Source organism: Cheilinus undulatus, linkage group 23 (genome assembly GCF_018320785.1).
Source record: "Cheilinus undulatus linkage group 23, ASM1832078v1, whole genome shotgun sequence".
NCBI classification, from domain to species: domain Eukaryota; kingdom Metazoa; phylum Chordata; class Actinopteri; order Labriformes; family Labridae; genus Cheilinus; species Cheilinus undulatus.
In genome coordinates, this window is record NC_054887.1 from 23887735 (window position 1) to 23910360 (window position 22626).

General features: G+C 40.5%; 2 protein-coding genes across 3 annotated transcripts; both read left to right on the forward strand.

Moving 5' to 3' along the window:
• The first annotated feature begins 2906 nt into the window (after positions 1–2906).
• On the forward strand, positions 2907–18307 carry LOC121505244 (fibroblast growth factor 6-like). Of its 2 annotated transcripts, none has more exons than XM_041780379.1 (3): positions 2907–2958; positions 8215–8318; positions 15137–18307. In XM_041780379.1, exons 1-3 carry the CDS (start codon positions 2937–2939, stop codon positions 15311–15313), a joined length of 303 nt encoding a protein of 100 aa, XP_041636313.1. In that variant the 5' UTR covers positions 2907–2936; the 3' UTR covers positions 15314–18307. The 2 variants fall into 2 exon arrangements, with proteins under 2 accessions (XP_041636313.1, XP_041636312.1); XM_041780378.1 differs by lacking the exon at positions 2907–2958 and adding an exon at positions 7014–7767.
• A 2245-nt stretch (positions 18308–20552) lies between these two features.
• Positions 20553–22265, forward strand: fgf23 (fibroblast growth factor 23). The gene is made up of 3 exons (XM_041781305.1): positions 20553–20787; positions 20892–20995; positions 21807–22265. The coding sequence occupies exons 1-3, from the start codon at positions 20553–20555 to the stop codon at positions 22263–22265; spliced, it is 798 nt and encodes a 265-aa protein (XP_041637239.1).
• The last annotated feature ends 361 nt before the right edge of the window (positions 22266–22626 follow it).

The window sequence follows — 22626 nt, forward strand, 5'->3', positions numbered from 1 at the left end:
TAATTGAAGGAGCTTTACGTCCTCCTGTATCCAGTTACTTACACCTTTGTAATGTGGACAAAAGCTGTTAGTATGCCTGTTCCCTCTCGTCCACTTTGTGATTGATGTGTGTGATTGTGAGTGTTGTGTCTGTGTACTAAAAAGATCCTATAATTACAGCAGAGACAGCTGATCTGACAATAGTGAAGTGCAGACACATTTCTCTGCTTCAGTCTAGTTTCTCATCTTCTACTTTAGCCCATTCAAGGAGAGTCCAAAATCAATTTAGGATGTTATGATGCCAAGTTTCCACCTCTAAATGCTACCACCCTCATTGTAGAAATATGAATAAAAAGAGGATGCAATGATTTGCAGATCTTATAATCCCACATTTTATTTGCAATAGATCATAAAGAACATGTCAGATTGAAACTGAAAAATGTACCATTTGATGAAAATTATTAGCTCATTTTTTGACCTAAAAAAGAGTAGGAACAGGGCCATGTTTACCACTGTGAAGCATCTCCTCTTCTTTAAACCAGTTGCTGGAGTTTTGGAGAGGAATTTAGGGTTCTAGCTGCTGGGTGGGTCCATTCTTCTTTAGTCTACAGGACACGGCATCCACGGTTTCAAATAGAATAACAAATTTTGATCCATCTGACTACAGAACAGTTTTCCATTTTGCCTCAGCCCATCTTGAATGAGCTTTGGCCCAGAGAAGACACCAACATTTCTGGATCGTGTTCAATCTATCGCTTCTTCTTTGCTTTAACCTGCATTTGTGGACGGCACAGCCAACTGTGTTAGCTACAGCTAACGAAGCTAAAGCAAACCATCAGTCATGCTACATCTAAAACAGGTCTATACATAGCCTACTTTAAACCTGGATTACACCTCTGAGTTTTCTCTGTTTCATTTTGAAATGATGCTTTGTCAGTAATGTTTGCAATGTGGTTATTTTATGAAGTAACTTCCTAAACATTGTACCAGCAACCTATGTCCTTTCTTACATAGGAAACGTCTCACAGTAGTGGTCTGCAATAGGGAGCGTCTGAGATCTGTGGTCTGCAGCTAGACCCCTCTCAAAAATCTCACACAGCTCAGTGGACTGGTCAGAAGTCATCTGCACCTTGTGATAGGTTCCTTTTTCCCCTTTTTTAAGTTAAGGTCATAATCTTCAATCTACTTGAGGTTTCTTATTGTGCTATCTGACGCTTGTCACATGGATCTTTACAATTATTTTCTATGAACAAACCCACACCAGCAGTGGGGAGACGCCCATGGATACACCGTGCCACGGCACTTTAGGCCACTTCTCTGGTGAACTTCCGCCAGTAGCAGTTGGTGGAGTGTTTCCCCGAGATAGCAGCTGTTTTGTCCATCTCAGCTGCTGTAGTAGCAGCTCTGATTAAGAACACAAAAAATTGTGGCGCCATCTTTTGTTCAAGGTGTAGAGTAAAACAGGTCGAGGCTGCTGGTGAAATGTTACTGCTCCTATTGTTTCTTCAGTGACAGTTTTAGATGCAAAACTGTGAAATCAGTTTTTTGCACATTTTGTACATCTCAACAAACTGCTGTCACATTGCACTAAAACCTGCCAATAAGCTTCCAGTTTATATTTTTTGCACTAAAGACTGTTGTATATAGGTTGATTTTTTTTATATAGGTTGATTCTGTATATAGACTGATTTAAATTTCTTGTTGGTTACACAGAAGCTTTCTTTTTTCTTTATCTCTATACGATCTCTATTTATATTCTTATTTTAATTGTTGGTGACAGAGAAATGTTTTTTTATTTTTTTGAATGGCCCCCTTATATCTTGAATCTTGAAACCCTAAAATGCAACAAAAATTAGATTAATTACAATTAACCATAGATATTTGGAGATTAAAGGGGACATATATTACCCTTTTAAGACAAGTTGATTTTGGTCTCAGATGTCCCTAAAACATGCCTGTGAAGTCCGTTGTTGAAAAACCACAACAGTATTGGATTTTTCCATGTCTGAAATAGGGCTGGGCAATTAATCAAAAATTAAACTAAATTGCAATATGGCCTGCTGCAATTTTCAAATCACAGAAGGTGCAATACTTCTTTCACCTGAAATTTATGTCAAAATACCAGTTCTTTTTTTTTTTTTTTTTTTTTTTGCAGCGGAGATGTTATGCATTATATAGTTATGTAATAACTCAAGTGCCTTTTTTAGAATGGTCTACAAAAACTCCTACTTTCTTCATTTTTATACTTTTTCTTATTAAATATGAGAATGACAATACAACAATTCATATGTAGTTTGCAATACAAGTCAAAATCATCATAGTTCGGTATTTTTTCAAAAATTTTCAGCCCTTGTTTAGTCTAATATTTTTTTGGTTGAAATATAGAATTTTTTATCGCTTGTGTTTGTTGGAAAATACATACGATGGGGAACTTAAGGAATAATCGCATTTCAAATTGCAATATTGGGTAAAAAAAAAAAATCGCAATTAGATTATTTTCCTTAATCGTTCAGCCCTAGTCTGAAAGACCCTCTGCTACAGCCTTGCTCAGAACAAGCCATTTCTGTGTCTGTGGCTTTAAAAGTTAATGAGCTGTCTGATTCCGCCCCTCTCAGGAAATGGATTTGGCTTAATGGATCCTTCTCTCATCTTGTAGCTGAAAGGCGAAACAGGAGAGGAGGCGGAATGTTCTTCCAAGCGGGGAGGGCCAACTGAACCCCGGGGCGGTGCTAACACCCCACCTGACATCATGAGGGGGTTTTTGTATAATATGTCCCCTTTAATCACAGTTATAATTCTTACCTCTCAGCCCTAGTTTACCACTGAACCTCATTTTTTTTTAATACAGGACATTTGAGCTGAGCTGAGCTGAGCTGAGCTTCAGAACCAGACCTTGTAGTTGGGGACAAGCACAGTCCACCAGAGCAAAACTGCAGTTCAGGTGGAATGCTGCAGACATGGATCCTGTGGAAAACACAGGTAAGCTGTATTTTTCTTTAACCAAAAAAAAAAATCGTATCCTGCTTTCTCATGTTTATCAAAATAATTACTCATCAGTAATCTCTGCAATTAACAATATCAAAAAGACACTTTCTGCAGCATGCTGTCCACACTTTGTCATGCCCCTACCCCCTGGTTCAGATCTCCATGGAAGCTTTAAGGAAGATTTGACTTGTGTTGAATTGCGAAGCGTTGCTTTTTTTCTATCAGAAAACTTGCTCTACATTTGCTCTTTCTATCTGTCGATGATCAATCCAACAGACTTGAGACTCGAGCAACATTATTCCAGTAAACATGCACTTTTTTAACTTTTATTGTGAGCCTGTTAGCTGAATGCTGTTAGCATCAAAGCACCACTATGCTCAAGACAGCATCACAGAACATGCTGGTAATTCTAGTCAACACCAAGTCTTTGAGCAATAGAGGCAAAAACAAACAGTAGTGCAGCAATAATGTCAAAGTAAATGATTGGTGCTCAAACATAGAATACTACACTTCGAGAGAGGAAAGATCCTGATATCCTCGTGCCACTGGAGCAGATAGTCTGGACCACACTGAATAGCAAATTAATGACACAGCCTCTTGATTTGCTGCGTAAGCACATGGCTATGCAATCCAAGGCTACCAAGAGCCTGAATAGACAAAACTACTGGGTTATTGACAGGGTGTAACTTCAATCAATGGAGAGTGGGCACTGTTAATGAGCCACTGCTGAGCTCCTCAGATTAATTCAGCTAATAGTGTTAAACAGGCGTGACGCTGAGGCTGCTTTTTGCTAATAACACCTTTCTAATATGCTAAAATCTGAAGAGAAAGGCATGACAAAACTTCAGAAACATTTATGGTTTTAGTTTTAAATATGTTACTTTAATGACTTAAACATGTACATTAATGTAGTAATTTATAAATCTCCTAACTATAGGTTGCATTACATGTTTTGTTTGTTTGTTGGTTTTCCATCATGGGTCGTCTTGCCTCTTCTGTTTACCACCAACAAGTCCTCTCTGGTTGCTAAGGTGGGCCTAAGGCTCCCTGGCAGCAGTGCGCACCTTTGGGCCCCAGAGCCTGGTGCTCTCTGACGCGCTGGGAATTCCCCTGAGTCTTTATCGCCCTATACTGGTACCACAGAGGTTGGGATGCAAACAGGGATGTAAAGGAGGTCGAACTCAGTGCACTCAGCTTGGACTTTAGTGACAAAAAGAAGCAGAAATTTGTTTTTTTTCTGAAGTAAAATTGTGATTTCTGGCTTGTTGCAATCATAAACTGCAGGTCATTCCCTGCATTTGCTTAACTATGACCTGAGTTAAATGCAATCACTGATCATCATGGCGTTTTCCTGTCATTTGCAGGGTGTGTTTCTTATAATAATAACACGCAATCTGACCATGCAAAATACTTGGTTATGTAAACTTCCTGAACAAACAGCTAAGGAAGTGTCAGACAGGATTGCCACTTGCTCCCCTGTGACTGGCTGTGACTGTTTTTACACCTTCCTTCTAAATAAGGCAGCAGGCTGCCAGGACATATGACCACCGTCCCGATTTGGGTTCTGGACACAGTATCCATCCATCCATCCCATGATTGCTCAACGCCAATGAAACTCACACACCCTCCCCTTCTGCAGGTCTCCCATGTGAGGAAGAGCTGCGTGAAGTCAGACACATTTAGAGAGAGGAAGACTGATAAAATAGGTTAGTTTACCTTCACAATTAAAGTACACTTTTATAACCCTTTATAAACCACTGGTTTTAGGAACATTTGTTCGCTGTAAATTATCATATGTACACATTTTGGGTGAGAAAGTTGCAAGTCTTAATATACTGCAGGGATCATCAACTGCATTTGTAAAAGGGCCATTTTTTTGACAGATACTGCAGGGCCTGACATTGGAATAAAATTAAATAAAATCAATATTTTGGTCTAGTCAAATATTCTAGTTAATATATAGTTACTCTTTCTCAAAATGAGGGAATTTTGTAGCCTTTATTAGTGCAACAAATCTGTATTGCCTATCCTGCAGTCAGCCACAAGGGGGCTATTGAGATATTTTAGGGACATATTTCTGAAGCTCTAGTCAAATATTCTAGTTAATATATAGTTACTCTTTCTCTAAAATGAGGGAATTTTGTAGCCTTTATTAGTGCAACAAATCTGTATTGCCCAGGATACAGATCTGTTTTTTAGATTCTCAGGAAGAGAAATGAAACTCTTAATGAGCAATAAGAGGAAAATTGATTGAAAAAAATTATAATTTTAGGCAATAATGGACTGATAGGTATGGATTTACCATGCCAACTTACAGCAATACTACACCTGTGTGCTTCTTATTTGATAAGCCCCAGTGTGTCCTAAAATGTACACCTGTACATCCTCAGGTCTCGGAGTGAGGTTTCAAATGTAAAAGCACCAGGTCTCAGGAAAAAAAGGTGTTGAGAAAAAAGACCTCAGGAAAAACAGCGTCAGGAAAAAAAGGTGTCAGGGTTCAGAAAAACAAAGGCATCAGGAAAAAAGGCTTAGGAAAAGAAGGATTAAGGTCTCAGGAAAAAAGGCACGAGGTCTCCGGGGAAAAAAAGGCTTCAGGGCTCAGTAAAAAAGGCGTCAGGAAAAAAAGCATCAGGAAAAGAGATGTCAGGAAAATGGGCATCAGGAAAAAGGCTTCAGGTCTGAGGAAAAAAAGGATTTATGGACGAAGGCATCAGGAAAAAGATGCCAGGGAAAAAGGCATCAGGTCTCAGGGAAAAAAAGGCATCAGGAAAGAAGATACCATAAAAAAAAATGTCAGGGGAAAAAAAAATGTCAGGTATCAGGAAAAAGGCATCAGGCAAAAAGGCGTCAGGTCTCAGGAAAAAAGGCATCAGGTCTCAAGAAAAAAGGTGTCAGGTCTCAGGAAAAAAGGCATTGGGCATAAAGGCATCAGGTCTCAGGAAAAAAGGAATCAAGTCTCAGGAAAAAAAAGGCATCAGGAAAAAAGGCATGAGAAAAGAAGGATTATGGTCTCAGGAAAAAAGGTATGAGGTCTCAGGGAAAAGAAGGTGTCAGGGCTCAGTAAAAAAGGTGTCAGGAAAAAAGCATCAGGAAAAGAGATGTCAGGAAAAAGATGTCAGGGAAAAAGGCATCAGGTCTGAGGAAAAAAAGGCATCAGGAAGGAAGGTGCCATAAAAAAGATGTCAGGAAAAAAAAAAAAACGTGTCAGGTCCCAGGAAACAGGCATCAGGCAAAAAGGCGTCAGGTCTCTGGTAAAAAGCAGCCATAAAAAAGATGTCAATTAAAAGGTGTTTTTCCCGAGAACTGACGCCTTTTTTCCTGATACCTGATGCTTTTTCGTATGACACCTGACACCTTACAATTAGACCTGAGAATGTCCCAAAATGTACACCGTACACCTGGGTTGCCTGGAAAAGCCTTACTGCAGAAGGGAACCAATCAGCGGATCAGAAGACAGCACCTGCAGCCTCTTCACTATAAAAGCCTGGACTGCTAACATTTGACATGCAGCTTTGTTTGGTGTTTGACCTCATTGAGTCTGTAGAGCTTGTGTTGTGGAACTGTTTGAGGCACCAGTTTTTGCACGTAGGTTTTGTTATGTTTGTTCAGACACTAGGTTTAGGGGTGCTGGTATTTTGTAGTTGCCACCATACTGTATTGTATTGTGTTGTATTGTATAATATATTTTATCATTTCGTATTGTCTTGTGCAGTGTTATAGGCCTATCTTATTGGAGCCTACTATATTGTGTCTTTTTTATCATATTATATTGTATTGCTTTTGCCTTTTGCATCATACGATTCTTTTTGTCTTGCATTGTACCTACTAAACCATAATTCATTTGTTGGATTGTACCATATGTTGAAGAGTGTGTTACTGTACCTCCTGGCATTTTATTGCACTGTTTGGTATGGTATGAGGGTTTTTATTTTGAAAAGTACCACAGGAAACGCTTCACCAGCTTCTGTCTCGCTTGTTTGCCGCTGATGTGAAGGTGCTGCACCCCCCATCATTCCTATCAGAACTGCTGCTGCTGGGGTCCTGTAACTCTCTCTCTCTCTCTCTCCCTCTCTCCTCCTCCTCCTCCCATCTCCTACTTTTGATGGGGGGGCGCAGCGGTGAAGTCACAGTGATGTCATTTTAGGATGTGAGAGTCGGGCAAGGTGAGCTGGTTTTGCGGTGAGTGGTGAGTCCCCTCCACTGCCAGCGTTGCCTGAACAGAGGCGCGGAGCGGCGAAAGATGATCATCGCCACCGGCACCAAATCAAGCTCCGACGCGCTCCGTGCCTCTCCTCCTCCTCCTCCTGCTGCTGCTGCTGCTTACATCTCGGGCTATGGGGCCTTGATCTGCCTTGATCCCCAAGTCAGCCTTTACCGCCACCATGCCAAAGGAGAAAACATAAGAAGAGTTGCATTTTTAGGGCAGGTAACTTTGACCACGTGCCCCGAAGGTAAACTGGATGGCCGTTGCGCAAAGGTGCCTCTACAGTATGTCCAGCGGGGCCAGGACGCACTGGACGCTGCCAGCAGTTCTTGTACTGTGGACTTCTCTCTGGGGGATCGCTTCTTCTTATCCGATTCCAAGCAGGACTAATGCGACTTTATTGGAAAAGAAGTGGGAGACGCTTTTCTCGCGCTCCTATCTGGGTATAGCCGGGGGGAAATCGGAGCTGAACTGGGAGAGTGACTATTTGCAGGGCATCAAACGAGTGCGGCGACTCTACTGCAACGTGGGCATTGGGTTTCACCTGCAGGTGCTCCCGGACGGCAGGATAAGCGGAGCACACAATGAGAACCAATACAGTGAGTTTGCACTCGGACCCAGAAAAAGAGCGTAACCCAATGCGCGCGTGCATGGCTGTGTGAAAGTTAGCGCGGGTCACTTGTCCTGCATGATATTTAATAAGAGGTGTCGGCGTGGTTGAAAGTTTCCGAAAGCAAAAACAGTGTACTGAGCCTCGCATCCGTGCAGTGCGAAATATCCTCCCAAGCCAAAAACATGACATGAATGCTTGGACCAGTTTAGACGCTCACTTATTTTTACCCTGCAGCAGGGCACACTCACTCACAAACACGCACTCAGTAGGCAGTAAAGCACAGGACATCTGAATGCTTAAACTGCACAAAGGTGCATGTTCACACAGAGAGGAAGCATCATCCAGTCGCAATGCACCTGCAGGGTTCCACCCATCAGTGCTGCAGAGGCCACCCTCTGTGTGTGACACCCTCCTAACTCTGTGTCTCCTCTAGGTCTCATAGAGATCTCCACCGTGGACCGAGGAGTCATCAGCCTGTTCGGAGTGAGGAGTCAGCTGTTTGTCGCAATGAACAGCAGGGGAAGGTTATACGGAACGGTACGTTTGTGCGCGCGCGCACACATATACGCACACATCCTGCTCGGTGTAAGATGAGTTCATGGAGCTGCTGCATCCTGTGGGTTTATGAGCACTGTTGTGTTTATTAATATGCTCTGATGATAGGGGGGGTTTCACAGGGGTCCCAATGGAGGATTCTTCAAAATGTTCTGCTCTTTGCCACATCCTGGACTCAGATACCACAGCAGGAAAGTTCTCCATGACAAGCCAAAGTACTGCACACAAAAAGCAGAAAATAACACGAGTTTAACTAGCTGAGTGATAGTTAACTGAGGAAAGAAAAAGAATTCTTATTGAAGGAGAGATGTATGGAAGCCCTAAGCAGACAACGCACCCATACATTAATTGTTTAAGATTATTATCTAGCTTTTTGCCTTTCTTTCGAGGGTGGAAAGAGTAGGAAACCGGCTACAGAAGCCCTAATTCATCCATACATTTTTTTTTTTAAGTTTTATTGTTGTCTTTTTTGCCTTTATTTGCAGAGGAGATGACTGAGGAAAGAGTAACAAACTTGCTGTTGAAGCTGTAATTTATTTTCAAAGATTTAGCTTTTTGTCTTTTTTGTGAGGTTAAAAGGCAGTGGAAAGAGTTGGAAACTAGCCACGGTAACCCTAGGCTGAAAATACATTCATACATTTATTTTATTAAGATTTATTTTCTCACTTTCTGCATTGTATTTTGAGGAAACAGGACAGTGGAAATGGTGTGAAATTGGCTACGGAAGCCCCAAACAGCCATAACATACATGTAATTTTTTTTAGATTTATTTTATAACGTTTTGCCTTTTTTGGAGAGGAGAGGACAGAGGAAATAGTAAGAAACTGCCCACAGAAGTTCTTATTATTTTTTAAGATTTCTTTTATTGTTTTTTTTTTTTTTTTTTTTGCCTTTATTTGAATGGGACAAGGCAGTGGTAAGAGTAAGAAACTGGCTATGGAAGCCTTAGGCAGCCAAAACATACGTGTTATTTTTAAGATTTATTTTCTAACGTTTTGCCTTTTTTGGAGAGGACGGAGGAAATAGTAAGAAACTGGCCACGGAAGTTCTAATTATTTTTGAAAATGTATTTTATTGTTTTTTGCCTTTATTTGAATGGGACGAGGCGGTGGTAAGAAACTGGCTGTGGAAGTCCTAAAATGGCAATACATCCATATATATATTTATTTTTTATTTATTTATTTATTTATTTTTGCGATTTTATCTTTTGTTTAGAGGAGACAACGCAGTGAAAAGAGTAAGAAACTGGCGTTGCTTTTTTTCTTTTTCTTTTTTTCAGTGTTGCTTTTCCACAATAATATGATAAATAAATCAGAACCTTAAGGAAACAACTAAAGGTAACTGTTATTGCAGAAACCTGGAGTTAAATAAACTGCATGGATGCATGCCCTCTTGGGGCTATTAGAGTATATCCATAACTGTCACTTAAAGTCAGGGCAGGCTCAAGCCTATGAAAGTGTAGGGTTAGAGAATTTTTAAGTTCAAAAAGCCATAAGTTAGGGAGAAAAATTCAAGGTTATAAAACATACATTTACAACATTAGAAAGTCAGAAATGTACGAGAAACCAAACTCAAAACTCCACATTTATTTCTTTAAAATCGGGATTCTAATGACAATGTGATGGCCCTGGGCTAAAATCACAAGTATTTCCTAAATGCTCAGTCCCAGTAAATTGTAAAATTTGTTTAGGCTCTCAACAGCTCGGGCAGGTCCACTTTGTTAAGAAACACATGATTTGTGGTTATAAATATTTTCTATGTTAACAGTTATTGATTGGAACTTATTGCTGTTACTTATATTTGGCTGTTCACCCACAGCAGAGCAGGCATTAGTAACAACAGAATGACACTGATTAAGTCAAAAGAAGAGTAAAGGAGGAGCTGGGGTGGAGGAGGTTTACAAAAACTGGTTAGCAGAGGGGGCAGCAAAGAGAGGCAGAGTTAGAGCAGCTTAGATATGTGAGCATGAGTGCAATTAGCCAATCATGTGCTAAGAAGCTAATCAGGTAGGCGTCAGCTGATGAGGGCTTGCATGAGATCAGCTGATCCCAATTATATGGCAGCGCTTAACTCAGTGACTATATATTTATATATATATAATTTATATATATAATTACTGTATATATACACTTTATTTCTGTCTTTTTTTGTTTTCTAATATGAACATGAGAGGTGGCTGTTGTTTGTGATGCGTTCAAGAACATTATGCTCTTAATGTATTACTGATGCCTTTATTTTTCCTATTATTCATATGTATTATGAGACATCTCTAAAGTATTTTTTCACTTTAATCCAATGAACTAATGTAGTAAAAAATGCAGTATTTCTCTCTGAGATGTAGGAAAACAGAAGCGTAAAGATTGAAAAGTGCAGCCGAGAGACTGGAAATTTGTTACTTGTTCACATAAAAAATCAGAATGATGTCCTGATAAGTTTAAAAGTTTATCAATCAGAACGATGATAAAATTATGAAATCCAAAAGGCAAAAATGAGTCAAAGGCAATGCACATCACCATGATGATGCAAAATATTTACAGAAGGTATTCAAACCCATTTGCCCGCTTTGTCCACCTCTTGCCACAAACGCTAATAAAGCTAAAATAAAAATTAGCAGCAAAAACCCTCTCTATGAACAAGTGTACCATAAAACCTGGAAAATTGGGCTGCCTAGAGATACTCAGATAGAGCACCATAAAAATTCAGCTTAAAGCTTCTCTGAGGACGTTTTTGGCTCATGTTGATTTTGGCGCCCCCTGGACGAAGTACGGTTATTGCCCTTCACATGTGACGATGGTACTTTAAAGGGTAAAAAAAATCCCCAAAAGAGGCTACCAGTGCCCCATTCCTTGCATTTTTACTAGTTAAATGCAGCAGTTGCGTTAAATTTTCTCCTCAACTAAAAAAGGTTGTCACTTCCCCTCCCCCAAACAGTTTTAGGCATCACTAAACAGCCATATAAAGCAACAAATCTTGTTGCTGATTATCTTCTTTGCCATTGTGCCCCATAAAGAGGCATCAGTATTAATTTAAACCTGTTCCATAACCAGGTGAAAACTCCTCACAGGAGCTTTAAGTATGATACGCTACAATAAGAGAAAACCTTATTGATCTCAGGAGAAAAAACACTGGAGCTAAGCAGCACAAGGACATAAATACTAACAAACAGAGCAAGGTCAGAGATATGGGCCAGGAGTAGTGCTGTGTTTAAATAATGCTGCACTGCAAACAAACAAGCAGCCTGAGGAGTCGGATGATTTATCTTCTATTAAAGCAAGCAATGCAGAGCACAATTTAGTCACTATAGTCTGTGCTTACGTGTATTTACACACTATTTAAATCTTTATGTCTATCTTATTTATTCCTACTGAGAGCATCAAAGCAGATCAGTAGCTCACAGTGATCTGCCATAAATGCAAATGAACAATACAGAAACTAGAGAGTATTTTATAATTTAACTACTGGCTTCTAACATTTAGCTTTGCTCTGGCCTGTATCTGTAAGTAATAATAAGCTGTGCATAAGATGAGCTTCTCTGTCAGATTTACAAATTAAAACAACAGAGACTGGAGATCACTGTTCAGCCCTCTGGAGGTGTCGTAATTGGGGATGTTCCCATCTGACAACCCTGGTGAAGTGATGGCTTTTTGCTGCCCAAGAATATAAAAAGGATTAAACTGGGTTTAGGGACTTCTTCACTGAGCGCTTATCCTTTCCGTAGAGCTCAAGTATCCTCTGTTTGCCTCAAATATGAATATGTAAAGCTCCTGTAAAGATTTTTTGGATTTTGTTGATTTTGGCACCTCCTGTTGACAAGTTGGTACATCTGTTATCTATGCTAATATTTTTTCCTGTGCATGATTTTTTTAAAATGCCATCTGTAATGGTTGAATGTATCACTCAATTCTAATCTCTGCCATGGAAAATACATAAAAAGAGACCATATTAGGAGCATGCAGTTCATGCCATCTGACGCCTACCATGTTGTAGAGGTTTCAGAAATTCATGCTAACTATATACAAATAATATATCTCATTGCTTATGGTTTGTTTGCTCTTTTAGGTCATACAGAGGCATCTTTATTAATTTCACTCTTTTTCAGAAGTTAAAACCTCCTCACAGCTTTAAAAACCATCATTCAGTGTGTTGACATAATTAGTAAAGTTGAGCTACAGTTGTAGCTTGGCAGTTAGGTAATTTAAGTGGACTACTGTGCTTGTATTCATGCATCGCTGGAGCATGTTTGCTTCATTCATGCCCCAGTGCATAGGTGGCATTATACCCCACTACAGCTAGTTACCATGATCTTCCTTCTGTTTGACCATACTAAAAAGTCAGCAGGCGGCTAACTGGCTGAGTGTGCAAAAGTGAAAGCATGGTTTTACTTTTGGCCCAAATGTAATGCACTCTATCCCTCTACCTTATGGTTTTATTTGAAAGCAGATGACAAGTCGACTTCTGCTATGCCTAGTATTTAGCCTCGGGGTGAAAGTCCATCGTGGATGCTATTGAGCATGCCCAGAGTGTCTTCTTCCATTTAACTTTGCTAACAAGTTAGCAAGCAGTGAAACCGCTGTGTGTCATATGGTGAAGATCTAGATCTGCTTTTCTCTTGTACGGTTCAGATGAGCACGTGCAAGTAGCTCAGAGGTGTCCACACTTTTTCCACTGAGGGCGAAATACAGAAAAATAAAAGGATGGTGGGGCCACTGCGATATACCCCAGCTTAAGGAAATTAGTAAACGCAATCTAATAAAGGTTAAGGTATGCTTAGTCATTGTAAGGATTTAAGGGAGGCCAATCAGATTTCAGGGGCCCTGGTTGGCCCTGGCTACTACTGGCTCTGCTCCTGGAATGCCATTGGTACTGCTATTTGCTGCAGTAAGCTATCAAGATGTCATTAAAAAAAAGACACTGCTTTGTTTTGTTTTGGGTTGCCAGAATATTTACCATACCATCAGGGTTGTCTCAATTTAAACTTAAAAAAAATCCCCATTTCATTTAATTCTTCTTGTCACAATGTTTGTCTACAGAATTATAATTAGCATCACACTGTGCCAGAAACTAAGAAGCGCAATACAATCAAGTGCAAGCTTTATGTTGTAATGTGGCCGACTTGGGTGATATTGGTCGGACAAAAGCTTTTCAACCAAACAATCGACCAATCGAATGGAAGCTGTCAGCCCTACTAATTTACCCCCCTGGACATGCCTGCTCTACCTTATGGCGATCCTAGAAGAAAAATGACACTAGTCCTGCCGTGATTAGCATTTCTACTGTTTAGCTTCTGTGTCAAAGCCTAGCCTAGAGGCTATGGAGCATGTGCAGAACACCTAGTCCAGTTTGGGTGTTATTGAGGTGTATACATGCTAGAGAAAAGTGATCTCAAACTGCATTGTCCAGGTGTGCCAATCTGACATAGGGAAATTCCACATGGTATAATGTGAGTTGGACTATCATGTTAGCATTTAGCTTAATTCATAGTTTAATCAGACTAACCCGGTAATTTTACTTTTTCTAGCCAAGGATGTTCCTTGGTGGCTTAACTCTATTTGTTTAGCCGACTAGTCTGAAATGGAGAAAATGCTCAGAAAACAGTCAAATTCCTCACAGGGTCATGCTAGGTATGCTGAGTAGAGTGCAGCTTAAGTTAGCAGTTAGCTCTGCCAGCCTTCATTCCTCTTTGCAGATTAATATCATGCTCAATGCAGTTACTCATCATTTCAGTTAAGTTGTAACCCTCAACTGCCCTTTTCCTACAAAATGCTAAGCATATATTACTTTTTTGTATATATGTGATTATTTTGCTAATTTTTTTTATCACAGAAGGATTTTTTTTTTTCACTTTTTAGTCCCCAAGAGATGGGAGAACAACAAGTTTTCATTTCTGTTAAGTTTTACTTTTGTGTTTGTAGTAATGCAAGTGACATTACTGCAGCACACATATTCTTAAAGCCAAAGATGTGCTGAAAAAACCTTTAGAGTTTGACTGTGCACCGCAGGGTTAATGTTTGACAATCTGTTTATGACAATGTGTCCAGGAGGCAAAATGGCTTTAAAAAAATAGCTTACAAACTGTCCTGTTGAGTTGTACTTACCCTTTTGGAGATCATTTAGCTCTATTGCAAAGAGAACAGTGGTCATTTAAAATAAATGATAAAAGGAAATTAGGGAGTTAACTTTGATAGGATCTGACACAGAGCAAGCAATCAAACCATAATACTATGAGGTATTTTTAAATATTCCTGCATGACTTTAACCCTTTTCTCTTCCTCTTTAATAGTGCTTTTTTAATATAAAGCATAATATTAAAGTTTTATCCTTTAATGCTTTTGATTTAACTCCTTAAAATTCGAATTGTGAGAGGAAAGGTTAATTTAAAATCTTACTCAGAGCTCTGTCTTTGTCAGTATAAAAACCTTACTTCTTTTCTCTAAACGTGGTTAGAATCATGCATCTTATTGGTGTATAATCAAACTTTGAGACTCAGTCCTATGGTGTCTGTGTTTCTTAATGCTGTACAAATAGTTCAGCAGTCCATCATAACTTATTTTAATCATTAGGGATTATCTGTGAGTTAAAGCAGCAGGCTGGTATCTGCTTTGGAAAGGGTGCATTTCTTTTTGCAACAACATGCCACCTCCTCCAGTTTCCCTCAAAGCATGCTTTGTAGGCCGGCTGTCTGCCAAAGTAAAGGTCACGCACAAACCATGCATATGTTGTGATGATCATCCTGTGCTATCATGAGATTGACTCAAACCCTCTCTCTCCTTCTCTCTCTTTCTATGTGGTTGTTTTTTTAGAGATTCTTCGTGGACGAGTGCAAGTTCAAGGAGACTTTGCTGCCCAACAACTACAACGCCTACGAGTCTTTTGTTTACAAGGGCTTTTATATCGCCCTCAGCAAGCATGGTCGCGTAAAGAGAGGCAACAAGGCCACCACCGCCATGACTGTCACACATTTCCTCCCGCGGCTATGAGAAAAAATGGCAATAACTCACTTATTTGCACATGTGGATGTTCTTCCAGGTAACACAGAAATGCAAAGTCATGATATACACACAAGCCGACAGACTGCGAGAGAAAACACAAATATTTATTCTGTTTATATATCTGTATATTTGGATAGCTATCTTTGTATATGTACCGTGCTGCTTATTGTTTTTATGGATGGGGGAGAGCTGACGCCTTTGCCTGTCTCACTTTACCTTGGTGCTTGCTGTAACCGAACGACGTGTCACTTCCTTTTTCGAGATGAGGGATGAGCTGTATCCTGTGCTTTTAAAGAGTGAAACGAATACTTTTTATTACCTCAAAGAACCACTTTACTAGAATAAGGGATGCATGGACTTTTTGCTGAAGTATCTGCTAGGTTTATAATTATTTGAATCTTTCAAAAGCGCTTGACGGCTCACTGCTCCGTGTCCGGCAGTTGGGGTTAAAAACTTAAATGCACTACCTTTGCTGCACGATTTAAAGGTGCCTTGGTGTTCCCACTTGTGGCCCCCTTAAACTTGCATGTAAGAGACACCCGCTGGAGTCAGAAATAGGGCTGACACTCCGCAGAGGGCCTCAGAAGGAGGAGGGGGAGTGGACTATCTCTGGTTTATTTTCTTTTCTGTAATTAGATCGATTAAGTAATATACAATCTGTGGTAGAGACCAGAGAGCGGTCGGCCATGGAAGCTGGAGCGAGGCCATAAGTTTGACTATGTGGCTCATAAACAGGGTGGAATACTTTTCTATCCAAGCATGGAGAAAAATTTTCTATTCGAACCTGGCTTGCACAAGAAATCGACGGAGCGGATAGATTTGCGTAGAAACTGCACATTGTCCTGAAAAGAGCTCCTACAGTAAAGTGGGCTGCTGTTTTTTAAAGCTTTAGCTGCTGTTGAACATGATGTCCAAGAAAAACGATGTAAATAGACGCAAATGTAAAAGAAGAAGAATTCAGGAGCTTTTTAACGCTGCTTTGCAGTTGCCCCGTTAAGGCAAAAAGAGATCAGGTTGCACAGAAAACCATCGATGATGGTGCCTAAATGTTTGAATCGTCCCCTTACAGTTTTGTCTCTTTAATTTCACTTGGTGGAGTTTTTTGCGTCCTCTGGGACACTTTCCCTCAGCTTGCCTGCTTGTGTGCTCTGCAGCAGCACTGCAGTGGCAGCGAGGTGTTTGGAGCCTGAGGCAGATTTAAATGCAATTACGGATGAGTCAATGATGTGCCCTGAAGATGTGAAGGACAGTGCAGATGGAGGCATGAGAAGTTCCCTCATACCTGCTGTTTTACTCTGCTTAAAATGAGCAGTAAGAAAGTTTTTTTACTGCTGGAGCAGCACGGTAAATATCATGTAGCATATTCTCAGGATGCTTCGCTGGGTTTCTAAGAATCCTCATAGCGTGCATCTGTCCACATAACTTCTGCAGCTGTTTACTTGAAAACCTGAATCTCTCCTCCGTCCGTCCCTGCCTTCTGAGAGGAAGCAGGACTATTTCAATCCAGGAAAAGACGTAAGCGAGCAGGCCGGCACCGCTGTCTTTGTTGTTCGTCAGACCTCCTGCAGGAATGTGGATCTGCCAGGATGACAGGCAGCCTCCCACATACCTGAGCCCCCACCTCTACCCATCTCCTGCACCCCTCCTCACCCGCTGCAGGCAGGGACCTTGGGATTCCGGCTGTAACCCAGGAGCTTCCTCCTCTCCTTTCAGCCTTTTTTAGTTCAAGGTCAGAGTCACGGACCAGCCTTGGCCTCGACCCTAGTGGCCATGGCAGTTGGCTTTGTTGGTCTATGAAACAGGAATTTAAAGTATCTTTTTGATCCAAAAATCTTCTAACAAGTTGCTCTCATTGGTCTCAAATCTGCAAAATTTTCCTCCAAACAATCCTCAAAATTAAGAGCTCCACCTCTTTAAAATGCAGCTCATTCCCTCCCCTTTCCAAGCACCGGTGTTGGGATATTTCTGGGGAGGGGACATCTGCAGAGTTAATGCAGTGTGTGAGGAGCAGAGTCATGCAGAGCCTCACCTCTGCTGCTGCTGCACTCAAATCCTGCAGGATGGCACCACAGCATATCCTCAGGAGGCTGCTGCTGCTGAGCACGGCCTGAACACCCTTCATACTGACACAGTATCAGCTGCTGCTCATTTCAAGCCAGCTTTAACAGTATTTTTCCTCACAGGTGTAGAGGTTTTTTTTCAATTCCAAGGACATCTTGATTCTGCTGAAATGCAAGTTTTTCAAGGACTTGTTGCTGCTGCACAGGAGGCTGAATGAAACATGACAGAATCACACTTCTTGTCTGGAGTAAATCATCATTTTTGACTGATAAAGCATTAAAAAAAATCCCCTTTTTCCATTTCCAGCAGCCGTAGATGTTAAAGTTATCACTGCATACAAAAAAATCTACCATTTTCAGCAGCAGGTGAATACTGCGCATGCACCAACAAGCACTTTTCATGCCAGCCCACAATCAAGATGTCTGACATCTTTAGCAGCACCTTACTGACAACATCTTGATCCTAATTAAGCTATTGTTTTCTGTCTAGAACTAGAGCTGGATCCCTAAAAAAGCTCAACTTTCAGCTTCGACCAAAAGTTTTGCCCAGATTTCTGTAGTCTCTTTTTCCTTTCCACAGCTATCAATTTACATTTCAGTCACGGTGAGGAATATCTTTTTATAAAGTGTCATGATCCTTTAGCATGCCCGAGCCTGGATCTTAATCAGGGGTGTGTGCTTCATGTGTTTTTTTCTTTACTCCGTCTGTGAAAGGGAGTGAGGCTTCGCTCTATTCCTCTCATCTCTGTTCTCATATACCTCACCCTCTGCCTTAGTTTTGGTTTGCTGATGACTGTAAATGAAGACGAAACAAACTTCAGTTATTTTGTTTCTGAAAAACAAGACAATGCTAAGTAAGGATATTAAAGTTTTTTCCTTTTATTTTTGTACGTATGTGCTGTGCACAGCAGTCTACTGTATTCCTGAGATAACAATAAAAGTTTTTTTTTAACTGGTTGTTCTTAGTGTCTTTTTCTATGCATGCAGGAGTTATTCAGACCTTCACTTACTTTAAAGTAACTACAGGATTAAACGAACACTGCAGAACACTGGAGAGGGGTCTGGCTGCAGACCACAGATCTCAGACAGCCCCTCTTGCAGACCATTACTGTGAGATGCCACATCTGTAAGAATGGGAGTGACATAATTTGCAAGTACAACATTTAAGAAGGTCTATTTAAATATTCAACTTTATTCATAAACAAAGTCTGGCAGTTACATTCATGAAGTAACGAAAGTGAAAACATTACAGACTAAGAAACATTTTAAATAAAGCAGATAAAAGATCTGATGTCTAACTGAGAATTAAATTATGTCTAGACCTGTTTGAGAAATAGTTATGCAAACAGTGGCTCACTTTAGCGTCGTTAGCTGTAGCTAAAGCTAATATACCTTCACTAGCTGCGTAGTTAATGTTACCATGTAAGCAAATGTAGCTATGCTTTCTTTAGCCAAAGCTAACAAAGCTAAAGCAAGCCACATTCGCATAACTACCTCTGCAATGTGTCTAGCTTTAGCAAATGTAGTCTAATCTAACATAGCTAGCATAACTTCTTTTGCTTTAGTTATTTAGCTACATAGCTAACATAGCTTCATCAGCTTAAGATTTAGCTACATTAACTGCATACCTATGTTTTCTACTTAGCTAACCTGGCTTTGTTAGATTTTAAGTTTTAGCTGCATTATCTATGTAGTTACATTAGCTACATAGCTAATACAGCTTTACTAGCTTAGCTTTTGCTATGTAAGCTATGTAGCTACTTTATTTAGTAAATGTAGCTTAATTAGCTTTATCTACATCTGTTATGTAGCTACATCACCTCTGTAGCTAGCAAAGCTGTGTAAGTTCTAGATTTTCTGTTAGCTACATAGCTACTTTATCTTTGCTAGCTTAGCTTTGTTAGCTGTAGCTTGGGCTAAATTATTATGTAGCTACAATTACCTATATAGTGTACTAAGCTAATGTAGCTTTGTCAGCTTTATATTTAGCCATGTTGGCTGCATTAATACATTTTCTACTTGCTAACCTAACTTTGTTAGCTTTGTTAGCTTTTCCCTCATAAAATCAAATGCAATAGAGCTAAATAAAAGTAGACTACAAGGTCATTTAAGACTTGTGAGAGGTTTAGGGCGGATATCTGTCACGTAGGACCATAAAAAAGCACTTGAAACCATGTAAAGGTGTTATAACCCTATATGCTGTTGATGCGAGGCGTCATGAGCCAAAAACAAAAGTAGAAACCGGCAGGTAAATGTGGCCTAAATCTACACGTGGAAGTAACATATAAAGCATGAAGTGGACTACAGTAAAAGTACTGGAGCAGAATACAAGCTAATAGGCTGAGCTGTACTAAAGAATAGTGATTTCAGCTATTTGGAGAGGGTTGTGAGTTTAATTTATTGTAAAATAGGGCGTACTCTTTTTCCTTCACATTGGTCTACAGTGAAATGAGTCCTGTGCTGTAACTACTTTATCTATATATAGTTTTGCAAAATAAGTTTGACTTCGAGTCTCACGGTGAACCAGAACTGAATAAGGAAGTGGCTCCCTCTGCTGGTGACTTGTTGGAAGTGGTACGTTTGTGCGTAAAAGCTGGTAACGGAACTACCTTCTCACACTGACTAAACATGGAGTTTTCAGTCTTACTTAGTCAACCAGAATTGCAAGGTTATTAACAAGAGGCTTTGTTTATTTTGAATTAAATGATCAATATTTTACCATTCCAACTTAAACGAACGGCACATTGCATGCTCAATTTGATATAATAATTTACACTGGTCTGCCCTTGCTTTTTTCTTTTTATATATTGCTCAACACACCGTGTGCTTACAAAACAAAGAACCTGCACTTGTGGACTCTGGACCATTAGGAAATAGTCTGAGAATAAGGTTTAAGGTGGATGAGTCAAGACGTGTCTCCAAAAATAAGAGTCCTGTCTGACCAAGAGCATCAGGATAAACAGACAGAGGTGGAAGTGGCCCTTCCGCTGCAGCAAAGCCGCACATCTGCTTTGGGGGCGAGTTTCTTTTTTTTACTCAAAGGATGTGAGCAGGAGTGGCACTCGGGGGGCTTTAAATAGGAACTGTCTGCAAACTTTGGGACAACAGAGCATCTGAACACTTCCAGCCGCTCGCAGAGGAAGGCGTGAATTTTTTTCTGCTCCAGGATGGACGTCAACAGGAGACTGGGGATGAGGGACACCGTGCTGGCGCTTTTCCTCGCCGTTCTTCAGGGATTTCCTCTTGGGGAAACAGCTCCGAATCCATCCCCGCTGGTTGGGTCTAACTGGGGGAACCCGAGGAGATACATCCACCTGCAGACCTCCACAGATCTCAATAACTTCTACTTGGAGATCAGGCTGGATGGCACCGTGCGTAAAACCACCGTCAGGAGTTCATACAGTAAGATGCGACTTTCCTTGAATCACATTTTTTATTTTATTTATTTATTTTGGTATTTAAATTCTGTTTTTAACAATCTAAAACGATTTTTTTCTGCCCTGCAGGTGTGATTTTACTGAAATCTGAAGCGAGAGAGCGCGTCGCCATCTTCGGAGTCAAAAGTAACCGTTACCTGTGTATGGATGTGGAGGGCAACCCATTCAGCTCTGTAAGCAACAAGTTCATTTAAATTCCGCTAATTTTCACCCTAAATGCAATCGATAACTTTTACTTAACTTCCAGAGACGTGTCGCTCCTATATGAGAGCCTTGGCAAGACTTTTACGCATTTTACGCGCATTCCAGATGGTTTCCTTCTGTTACGCACAACTTTATCACGTTGCACCATATATTTATTTGACTTTTTTTTCATTTGTCTGATTTTATTCTTACCGTAGCTAGACAAAAAAGTTAAATTTGTACTTCATTTGAGACGTTACGCATAGCTTTCTCTCCAATTACGCGCTTTTACGCACGAAGTTTCTTCCATTTTAACGCAAATTGTTTCCCTTTTCCCCTTTTCTATGGTTTCTCTGATACCAAGAAAAAAAGATCAATTGAAGGAAACGTTTTCCCGCTTTTCTTAAGTTGTTTAATTTCTATTTAGCTCATATGATCCTTTAAATAAGAGAAAATGTACCGAGCAATAAAGATCGCAGATACGTTGGAAACTTGCGCTTATTTGCCCTTAAAATAGAAGAAATGTATGATAATTCCAGTCATTTTTATACCAGTTTTATTTGTAATCCTGTTCTTTTTGTCAGATATTTATAAATATTTCAATTAGTTGTACTTTTTAAGACTTTCAAAGAAAGAAAAGTCAGATTGTGCTGGGATCTAGTCCTATCTCCTTGCACATTCACTTATATAAATAAATATGAATAAAGCTTTAATAACAAGATTAGTCTTTAAAAATATATACATCTCTGAGAATATTTTGAATCTTACTTTATTTCCTCCCGTTCTCCTTACTTTTTCCAGCCCGTCTGCAACAGGGAGGACTGCCTCTTCAACCACAGACTTCTGGAGAACAACCGGGACGTGTACTACTCCACTCGCACCGGCATCCTCTTCAACCTGGAGGGCTCCCGGCAGGTGTTCGCTGTGGGCCAGAACCTTCCCCAGACCTCCATCTTCCTGCCCAGGAAGAACACGGTCCCGCTGGAGCGCCTCCTGGTCAGGGAGAAGAGGAACCAGGAGGTGGATCCCTCCGACCCGCTCAACGTCCTGTTGAGCAGGACCGAGGAGGGCTCGGACTCCCGGGCAGTGCCGGAGAACGACGACGCGGACCTGGAGCTGGAGGTGGAGGTGGAGTTGGAGGCCGGGGACGATGGGCGCAACGTGTCCCGGGAGACGCAGCTGGCTCCGGCCGCCCACGACCCCTGGAACGTGCTGTCATTCAACCAGGGCAGCCCACGGAGCTCCGGAACCATGGGGTGAATTAAATACGAAATGGTTGCTTTAATCTAAGTCGATCAAAGTTCAACTCATATGAAGGAAAAATCCTTATATCAGACTTAAGTCCAGGGAGAGTTTTAACAATTTGTAATCTTCGACCAAAGACTAGGCTGAGGCTCTTCTCTGTATCCTTAAACGCAATCAAATCACGTGATTTAATATGTTGAAGCATCTTTTCTTTGCTAATGATGCTGGATAATTGCAGGACCCCCAGAACATAGCCAAACCTGAAATATAAATACTCACCAGTACTTGTCCATCAGCTCAAACCCACCAGATCTAAATATCTAAACATGTCTCTCTAACAACTTATAGAAATATGAGCTCACTTCATTAATGCTAC

Excerpts from the sequence above, each read along its gene's own strand:
- LOC121505244 (XM_041780378.1), top strand. The coding sequence starts at position 7,425 with ATGGCCGTTGCGCAAAGGTGCCTCTACAGTATGTCCAGCGGGGCCAGG. Across the intron at positions 7,768-8,214 it reads ACACAATGAGAACCAATACA|GTCTCATAGAGATCTCCACC; the intron begins GTGAGTTTGCAC and ends TGTCTCCTCTAG. Across the intron at positions 8,319-15,136 it reads GGGGAAGGTTATACGGAACG|AGATTCTTCGTGGACGAGTG; the intron begins GTACGTTTGTGC and ends TTGTTTTTTTAG.
- fgf23 (XM_041781305.1), top strand. The coding sequence starts at position 20,553 with ATGGACGTCAACAGGAGACTGGGGATGAGGGACACCGTGCTGGCGCTT. Across the intron at positions 20,788-20,891 it reads CACCGTCAGGAGTTCATACA|GTGTGATTTTACTGAAATCT; the intron begins GTAAGATGCGAC and ends TCTGCCCTGCAG. Across the intron at positions 20,996-21,806 it reads AGGGCAACCCATTCAGCTCT|CCCGTCTGCAACAGGGAGGA; the intron begins GTAAGCAACAAG and ends TACTTTTTCCAG.